Below are 10461 nucleotides of genomic sequence, written 5' to 3'. Positions count from 1 at the left end.
TGATATGAGGGATTTTCACTCAAAAAGGGCAGGGTTTAAGTGAACTGAATTATTTGATTGGAGAAATCCTGCATATGTCACCAGAGAACATCCAGTTATGATATATTGATTAAAACTTATGACCTAAAAAAAAACAAAAAAAAAAACATACATGGTTGAATTGTTCACAATACGTCCCCTTGGAATTATAAGGTTCTATATGACATTTTTGTCAAAATTGAGTTATTCACATATTCTTATTCTGTGACATCTTATTTACATTATGTAATAGATTTTTTAATGTTGTGTACATTTTGGGACTTTTTATTTAAAAAACAAAAAAGTTCTATCTACACAGTCGAATGGAATGCAAAAACTTTGAAGCTCAATATCTCAAAACTACTCGGAATGCAGATAGAACCTTATAATTCCAAGGGGACGAATAAGATGTATAACATACATTTAGAAAATAAGGTTAATTTTCACTTCATGCCAACTTTAACAAAACTAAGTCTTATTACTTAAAATATATTTGCTTTATTTCTGTGAATGAATGCACCTCACGTTCAACAATTGACATGAAGACTGATGTCGCTCAGTTAGCAGAATGGCTCCTGTGCAGCAGCAGGGGAAAGAGATCTATGTGTGTGTGTGTGTGTGTGTGTGTGTGTGGTGTCCTGTGAGGCCTAGCATGTTGTGTGGGGGTTGATTTGAGACAGTGCCAGCGTAAACAGTCCCAGACCACATGTTCTCTCAGGGCAAAGCGCCTGGCCACTCTCCAAGCACATCTGCACACAATCCCCCGCCTTCACCATCCACAGCGCTTGAGACTGAGCTGGTTACAATGGGGGGGGGGGATGGGGGAGGAATGGACTGCGTTCCCAGACTCCACCAACCTGCTGCAGACAGTCAGGACTACAAGAGATGAAATTACAAATGGTCCATGTAAAGATTTATTGAATTGAATCACTCCCTGATGATTTGGTTATCAAGCTATTTTGCATACATGCATCTAGTTTGCTTTATGTATGTATATGAAATGAGTTTCTAGCTGGGAAATAGAGCTGAATACTTGATGGCTCAGTTATAGCTCATATTGCCTTGCTGCATTGAGCTTGCTTCTGTTACCTTTGAGCATCAACATAATGTGTGAGAGTGCTATGAATAATTGGCAGCAATAGAGACCTTTTCTCTAGTGTGTGTTTGTGTTTGTGTATGCGTGTGAACATTGGGTAAATTACATCACACATCTTGGACTGTGGGATGTCTGCGAGGCCAACATTACTGCTCTGGCCCTCAGCCTTGAGCGAAGATGGATAGTTGCATAAATCAGGCCTGTGAATCTCCCAGCTCTGCACTGCAGATGCCACTGAACTCAGAATGTGATTGCATTTGCCAATGGTGACACTGGAAAGATATCGTTGCGGTGTCCCTGTTTGTGTTAAAACAAAATCTTTGCAACAAAGTATGGGAATCCTGAAAGTTTACAACAAAAGTTGAACGTGGGCATCCTAGAGGTAACAATGCATGATCTTTCTGTCCAAAAAAGGTATTTCCTTCAAAGGAAGACGTCCTAAATAGCAGGTAGGGAAGTGAGTCAGGCTTCCTCAGGGTGATAATTACCACAAGGGCCATGCTGACAACACCTGAAGAATTCAAGGTATGTGCAAACACCAAAGATATTCCCAACCCCCATCGAGACTTCATTCTCCAGCTCCCTCTCTCAGTATCTGATCAAGATTTCATACTTATTTGCTTTAGGCATGTAAAAAAGCTGGTGATTAATTGAAATGTTGTGCTGCCATCATTTATTATGCCATTGTCAATTTTATTTTAAATGCATGTAATATTTATATATGTACAGACATTGTATATGTGTTGTTTACTACTTTTGCTAATAGAGTCGCCCAGAAAAAATATTTATAATGGAAAGAGTCAAACTGAGAAATTAGATAAATTTGATTGAATATAATGTTTTACTATTGTTATTATTATTTATATACTTGGAAATATATTGGGGGGGAAAATTATTACAATTATATAAAATATATTATCATACATACCATGCAAAATTTGGGAGTCACTACAAAAAAAATTTTCAGCCAATATATTTTTTTTCTCTTAGGACGGACGCATTACATTTATCAAAAGTGACTTTATACACATTTATAACAACAGATTTACAAAATATTTATTTCATTTCTTTCATAATGCTACTCTTTTAAACAACAAAGAATCCTGAAAAAAATATCACAATTTCCACAAAAACATTACGCAGCTGTTTTCAACACTGATAATATTAAGAAATGTTTCTTGAGCAGCAAATCAGCATATTAAAGTGATTTTTGATGGATCATGTGACACTGAAGACTGGAGTAATGGCTGCTGAAAATTCAGCTTTGCCATCACAAGAATAAATTCAATTTTAAAATATATAGTATTAATTCATATATTTATATGAATATTTATATATAATTAATAATAATATTTTTTTTCAGAGGGTGTTTGTAAGTATCTATCTGATGTTCGATTTGCACTGTGGAAGGCCAAACTGTTTATCTCGTGTACATATGCAAATCATTAGCTCAGTGACCTTCATTTGTCCAGGACAGCTAACGGGCTTGGAAACCCTTATTATTCTGTTTAGAACCGAATTTCCTAATATTACCCAAGCTGAAATGTCATAAATCAAATGAACTGCAAGACTAAACTGAACTGAACTCTTGGCAAATCATAAATCATTTCCGAATATGGATATACATTTCCAATCCTGTTTTGACTCTTTGAGAATACCCAACAAGGCTTTAATCATTAAAATATCCAGAAAGTGTAAATATGTCTCTACATATTAAACACTGTACCAACACCATAGGAATGTAGCATGTAGCTCTTATCTAAACATAAACAAATGCAAAATGCCAGAGACCTGTAGACAGAGCACTGGAAGCAAAGAGATTTCATCTGCAGTGGCCAAACAAAGGATAGTTTAAACAACTATCCTCCTACATTAGCCACTCATCTGACTTCAGATAAACACTGGCGGCTCCTCTGCTGTTGCTGTGATGCTGGAGGAGATGACTTAGTGGTGTATGACTGGGTTTTTGCTGCTGGCTGACTCATGATCCCAAGTGTCTTTTGGGCTTTGCTGGCAACATGGTGTTCCTTTGCCTACACTGTAATAAGAAAAATAGCTAAATGGCAGGTGTGGTTGTAAGAAACTCCCCAAAAATTTGTTGATAGTGTTTCGGGGATTATGGGAGTCATTTCAGTGGCTGCATATTTGATCAAATTCATAACTTGCGCACATCATTCAAAAGTCTGGAATAATGAGCACCAAATCAGCATATTAGAATGATATGTTAAGGATCATGTGACTGGAGTAATGACTGCTGAAAATTCAGCTTTGCCATCACAGAAATACATTTCATTTTAAAATATATTCTGATAGAAAACAATTTCTTTTAAATCACAATATTATTCATTTTTGTAGCGTACTGCACCCTACTTGTGGTGGACCAATCACTTACATTTGCTAGTGCTTTTACTGAGCATCACAATACAGAATACATCTGAATTTATAAGTGTCCAGTTCCCAGAGGTGCATATATAACCAGTGAATATCATATTTAATAGTGTTTGTGCAGCTGGGAAAATTCAGCATAGATTTCCAGAAAGTTCAAGAATGGATCTTTCGGTTGATTTCTTCCATTATTGTTTAAAAAAAGAAAAAGTTCATATGAAATCAAAACTCTTTCATTTTATAAGGGAGTATAGCTTTCAATACCATTTAGAGGAGAATAGCGTATTCTGTTGCTGTTTTCTTCCTTTGTGCTAATGAACAGCAGTGTGTGTGTGTGTGTGTGTGTGTGCGTGTGTGTAAGCGACTCGATCTCTTCCACAGACTCCAGGCTGAATGTCCCCGGTGACGTCAGCTGACTCTTGGCTGTACTAGGCGCTCCGGACACAGCGCTGCTGCTGCTGCTGCTGCTGCTGCTGTAAAAATGCTGCTCTCTGTGCCGCCGAGGACAGGAATCAACCCATATAACGGCTATACTAGCAGAACCAGTAAAAAGGTAAAGCCCTCTTCATAAGCGGTGGCGTCAGCTGATCGGGCCGGCGGAAAACGCTCATTTATGTCGCTTATCTGTGTTGTGTGTGTAATTGTATGAGTGTGAGCTGCAGTGTCCTTGAAAGTGGAACCGTGAATATACTGAAGTGTATCATCGCGCGATCGTGCCGTTTAATCCACCGCTGTGGAGTGTGATACTAAGGTCAGCGTGTATTTAAAAGTGGGCATTTTAATGTAGATTCATCTGCTGGCTGAGAAGTCACAGACAGTACGGAACTTGCGGTCCGATTATGTTCACGGAGATACTTATTTATGGGCACTCGATGCTCGTGGATTCGTTGCAGTAAATCCGTGTAGAAGACTATTATTTGGGATTCTTGAGGAAAATTGCTTGATGGGGAAAAAAGAAAATTAGTTTAACCAAGTTTTACGTTGAGTCATTCGGCCCACCCCTATAAATCCCACTACTATGACGGGAAACATTTAGGTTTCGGATTGACTTTTTTCAGAGACAGAAATGCAATGAATCCGACATGGGGTGCCTTTGAATTATGGGCTATTTATTTTCGGAGAGGCAAAGGTCAGAATGAGGGGGGGAAACCCCAGGTAAATTAGCTTTTATAACATGTTAATTTATAATAACGAACGCTTGAACGCCGACATATGTCATGCACTGCATTACGCAGTGAATTATTCAGTATTCATAAACTAATATTATCATGTTGTTTTTTAAAATGACAGATATGGTTCTAAATATGGTAGGCTACTACTGATTTGAATGATTACGTTTCCAATAACTTACATTCATAAACGATTTTTGTTTTTGTTTTTCAAATGAATCTTCTAAGCGTAACATGCAATTACGAGTTACATGTAAACAGGAAGGGGGCCAACACTTTTTCACACCACTGTATATATTTTAAGTTTGAAATTGTAAAGGGAAAAAAATGTGTTTTCCTTTCTGTTTTGTGCATAAGCTCAAAATCCTACGTATTTATCACTTAATTAATTCCTGTTGAGTTCAAGTTTGCAAATGTATGCAAATATTACAGAAAGTAAGTTACTTTACCTGTGAACACTGTTGTTTCCTGTTGAACCCACAGTGATACAATGAAGTTATTGTGTACTACTATTCTTTTTATCAGTCGCTACCTGACATGACATTAATACTGTGCAGTGATTCTGTGCAAGCTAGTTCATTTATATATGCACTTCAATTTGTCAACCATATATTTGTAACATGATGAGTGAATCAGGTGCGTTTTCTTGCATGTTTATTCAAAGCACTCCATCTTTATCATCTGCGATCTTCAATGCCCTTACAAGGTCATCATCATAAATATATATTAATTAACACTGAATGACAGTGCAAACCAAAGAAAGACTACTAACGTGTCGATGCCTGATACCTTATAGAATAGATAAAGGGAAGCAGTTTCTGACACTGACATTGGGTATGATGGTCTATCTACTCATTGACAGGTTCATGAGCATACACCCTGTGATCTGATCCAGCTTGGCTCTTTAAATGTTATTTCAGCTTCACGCCCATGCTCAGGAAATAATCCAAAAACAACACATAGATGCAAGCAGACTGGGTCGCTGATTTCATATTACCTTTCAGTTTATGAAGAAATAAGAGAAGACCACAGCTATTGAGAGTCACAGTTACATGTTTAACCACATTCACTGACCTCATTGTCCTTTTGTTAATAGAGCTAACCGTGCACACGATTTTTACAAAACCTACACTTTACTTATAAGTGTTGCTCTAGAAGCATTGAACTGTCTGATAGCAGAGCTGCCACCAGCCCAGCCGCTGAGCAGGCAGGTGTCCGAGCCCATGGTGCATCTTTTCTCAATAACTCACACAGCGGGGTAAGTGCTGGGGGAGGAAGTGTAGGTAGTAGCGTGAAAGGAAGTAAGCTGTGTTGGGCAGGTGGGCATCATGTCCCTCGGCCATAAAGAGGACATGTTTGTCACTGAAAGGTTGTATATTGCCATGGAATGGAGATATTATGCCATGTATCACCCCAGGGATGCCGGTGAAGATGGTAGACAGTATTTTTGAAAGCAGTTTTGGGCAGAATTAAATTCAGGGCATCTGTTTTTAATGAAAAAAAAAAAACTGGTGATGTCAGGTTGCAATTCACCTGCTGGAATGGTATTCAGTGGGTTTGAGTAGGGGCTATTAGCCAAAAGCCTAGAGGCGGCCTTATCTGTTGAGTAAGGATGGCTGTTGTTGCTGCCAATAGAAGCCCAAAAGGAGAATGACAAGTCCAGTTTGGACAACAATTTCAGGTTCCACTTGGAATATGTTGGACGAGTCCTGGCTGTAGTGTATTCTGAAGCTGAGGGAGCCCTCTATCAATTTTTAGTTGTTGTAGCTATGTAAAAATGCAGAGGGAGAATGTCAGGTGTGGGTAAAATTACCAAACAATATATCTGCAGGGATACTGCAGCTCTCAATGGCTACGTTTATATGCAACCAAATAATCTGTTTGTAATCGGATTGACGGCTCAATCGGACTGAAAAGCCTTCATGTAAACACCTTAATCGATCCGATTGAGCTCGATCGGAATGAAATTTTGATCGGATTGAAGGGGGTGGTTTATTCCTTTTCTAATACGATTGAGAGTGCATGTAAACACTTGATCGGATTGAACCCCGAAACTGAAAGGACTGCGCATGTGCAATGATGCAGAAATAGCGTAATGACGTATGACGCGTGGAATGAACGGTTCTTCCTTTTGAATAAAGTGTTGTATAAATTCGTGTCCTGTCATTATAAAACTCTCGTTTCACTCGGCAACTGTGAAGTGGAGCAGGACAACCTCCCACCAGTCCTTGTTTTAGATTCTCCTCCATTTTTACTGTGTGATAAATATGAGCAGCACAGCGGTTTATATGTATATTTATCCATAAATGGATACATATTAATTCTGCTGTTCAAAACAAGTAAAGAAACCGTGTTGGAGAGTGGTTATGTGCAAACAATGAGAAACTCTATATTTGTGCAGTGTGCGCATGTCAGAAAAAAAATCAATTACGATTTGAAGCTTGTGACGAATAAACGCGCACATCAGCCCGATCACTTTATTTACCGTTCATGTAAACACTACATTCAGATTCATTAATCGGAATGAATTCAGTCTGATTGAACCAAAAATTGTGCATGTAAACATAGCCAATGAGTGTGGGCCAACAGGAAGATGAACCTACTAATTGTGAGACTAAAGGTCTGTTTATACCAAGGACGGAATGAGAAAGCTAACCAAAAGCACTCTCATTCGCATGCTTATATTGCAGGTCATTTTGACTCATTACGATTTTTGAGTTGTTTCGAAATACTGCTTAACCTATTATTTTATTCTTGACATTTTGGGACTTTTCCTCATTTAGGGTCATCAATGTGTCTGCAAAGTGTCGACACTCCAATGCATTGTGGAGTGTGTATGTACATAATTTCTATTATGATTATTATGTTTGCAGGTCAGTTTGACCCTCATATTTCATCTTTAAAGGCAGCTGCACAGACCTGAAATAAAAACATTTTTTGATGTATTTTGTTACGTCATTTTCTCTGCTTCTGAGGGAATTTATATTTACATTTATGCATTTGTCAGACACTTCTATCCAAAGTGTACATTTGTATCAATTTATGCATGCGCAGTTTGCTGGAAAGTGCCACGCGCTGTTTGAGCTTCAGGAAAGCACACACTTCTTCTGTTTAAAATGAAATTTTTTTTTTAAATAGTTGCAATACTGTTAATAATATTCACAGTTTATTTAAAAAAAAAACTGTTAAAATTTTTTTCATTTGTTAGATGTATTAATGTTTTCCCAGATTTTTTTATCATATAGTGTGATTTATTTATTTTTGTTTATTAATTTTATTGAATCCAAAGTCAGAATCAATCTGATCCTGTGACCTAATGACCCTGATTTTCAACCTAATACAAGAGTTAAATGCAAGATAATAATTTAATGTAACTTCACAACCTTAATGCAAGATATTAAAATAAAAATATAAAAATATTAATATTAAAAATAAAAAATTTTCTTCTTGATGTGAATAAGCCCTGCAGAAAATTAAAGTAATTTGAAATACTATTTCCACAGCCTGTGTGCCTACAAGTTATCAGGGGACACTAATTTTTCCAGAATTTTTTGATTGTGAGAATGTGCAGCAGCGACTGGTCTCTAATTTCTTTCTTAAGTGCCCCAAAGTTAGATAGGCTTCCTAAGCCCTGCAGGTCTGCTAAGCACTGCTGCACTGACTCACCCAACTGCTGTCAGCTCTGGTGGAATAAAATCCACTGGAGAATGACACTGTGGGGCGACAAAATGTTGCAAATCACTTTACACAGTATGAATATTTGAAGCTCATTACAGCCTACCAAATATTCTGTGACCTTTCAGGTAATGAAACATCCTTATTATGTGAATCAATCAGTTTGAATGTAAAGTTGAGAGCTTTGAGATATGTCTTGAACAGCACAGTATAGTGAGGAATAATGAGAGCCTGCTGTGGATGTAAAAAGAGCTTCTTATGCTTCTCAGTATTACTCCAAAAAAAAAATTTTTCCTTTTCCTTTTAACATTGTAACTGGTACCACCACAAAATATAACTAATAATTTATCATTTTAATTATAAAATATATATATATTTCAAATATATTCTTAAAATATTAATATAAACACAAAATTTGTAATATTTACAATAAATATTTAAAATTTCCAGTGACAGGTTTAAATTTTACTGCAATAATGTGACTCTAAGTTTCAACACTTTTGCTAGAAAATGAAGGCATGTGCTGAAAAACTAGAATAGTTTGAAATACTAATAATAAACACTAAATTGCAAGCTTGGAATTATAGCATTTTCAACATTTACAACATTGTAACAAAGTCTGTAAGACTGTAAAGATTTCTTCAGATTATGTGATTCTACAAAAATATTTGAATCACTCAGTAGCCCATGCATTAGATTCCCTGGGACAGAGTCTGTTTCTGTTGGTACCGCTACAGAAATGTGTGTTCACTTACTTCGAAATTGTCCTTCACGGGATGGATCACTGCTGAAAGACACAGTTTTGAAAACCAAGCAGCCTAGAAGGAGAGTCATTCCCCTCCTTCCAGCACTCTTGGCAGGGATGCAGATTGCTCAGAGATAAATGACTTGGAATTCCTGCAATTCCCATCTCAAACATTGTGCATGGATCCTGGGTTAGTGGCTGTGGCAAAGTTTTTTGTTTTTTTCTTTAATTTCTACTAAAAGTGACTGTTTTGATTAGCCAAAAGATATACAGACAGAGAGGCTGAGAAAATGCCTGACAATATGAAATCCTGATTTGTGAGTGTAACTTGAAAAAGGTGGAGAACTGAACAACTGAGGGATTTTTTTCTGCTGTTCCAGCCCCTCCTCCTCCTTAATCCAATGAACTATGTTTTGGTGAAAATTTACATATTTCACAAGAATCACCATATATGTGATTTAGAAATCAAAGCTCTATTCATTTCTCTGGGGAAATGGGAGTGAGAGACACAAATCTGTATAAATTAAGTATATTTTAATTTAATAATATTGTCTCAGTATTGTCATGCAAAGATTTAATCTTTTTTGTTACACTATCAGATTATTATTATTATTATTATTATTATTATTTTAAACAAATTTTTGCATTATGTATTATATTATTAGGCCAACACAGTTTTTAATATTTCTATTCAAGATAATATGACTCTAAAATCTGATTCTAACATAAATCTAATCTAATCTAATATATTTCTCAAACCACAGAGTGATTTGACCAACTATACAATAAATAAAAAAAATCACAAATGTATCGCATTGTGTCCCAGATATCTATATATGATATTGTGTATTATGTATATTACTTATTTTTAGAAATTGAAAACTAAAGAATAATCTTTAAAGCACCTTTATCTTATTCATTACATTCCAAAATTATTAAATAAATTTACAATCATTTGACTGGCATCACAAAATGTAAACATTTTATTTTATTTAAAAAAAAAATATATATATATATATATATATATAGTAAAAAATAATAACATTAAAATATTGTTTTAAAAATCATATTAATATAATAGAAGTATAATAAAAATGTAAACCATCAAAATTTAGATTCTAATCTAATTTCTCAAACCACAGTGTAATTTGACTAACTACACACTAAAAATAAAGAATTACAAAATTAGTGCATTGTGACCAAGACATCTAAATATGATTTTGTATTTTATTATATATATTATGTATTTTTAGAAATTGAAAACTAAAAAAAAAAATCATAAAAACACCTTTTACTTTGTCTAATTCATTACATCAAAATTATTAAACAAAAGTACATTCATTGATTGCCTAAATACTGAGCAAAGGGTCTGA

At 35.7% G+C, this 10461-nt stretch overlaps 1 protein-coding gene across 1 annotated transcript in view; it reads left to right on the top strand.

Moving 5' to 3' along the window:
* The first annotated feature begins 3887 nt into the window (after positions 1 to 3887).
* The window catches only part of LOC107564662 (RNA-binding motif, single-stranded-interacting protein 2-like), a 29460-nt gene continuing 22886 nt past the window's right edge, over positions 3888 to 10461 (top strand). The window contains exon 1 of the mRNA XM_016249797.1: positions 3888 to 4052. Within this exon, the coding sequence (XP_016105283.1) occupies positions 3981 to 4052 (72 nt within the window). The 5' untranslated portion in view covers positions 3888 to 3980. The remainder of the gene's footprint in view (positions 4053 to 10461) is intronic.

Source organism: Sinocyclocheilus grahami, unplaced genomic scaffold (genome assembly GCF_001515645.1).
Source record: "Sinocyclocheilus grahami isolate Dianchi unplaced genomic scaffold, SAMN03320097.WGS_v1.1 scaffold953.1, whole genome shotgun sequence".
NCBI classification, from domain to species: Eukaryota; Metazoa; Chordata; class Actinopteri; order Cypriniformes; family Cyprinidae; genus Sinocyclocheilus; species Sinocyclocheilus grahami.
The sequence above is the reverse complement of the archived record's forward strand: the minus strand, read 5'-3'. Positions and strand labels throughout refer to the sequence as shown.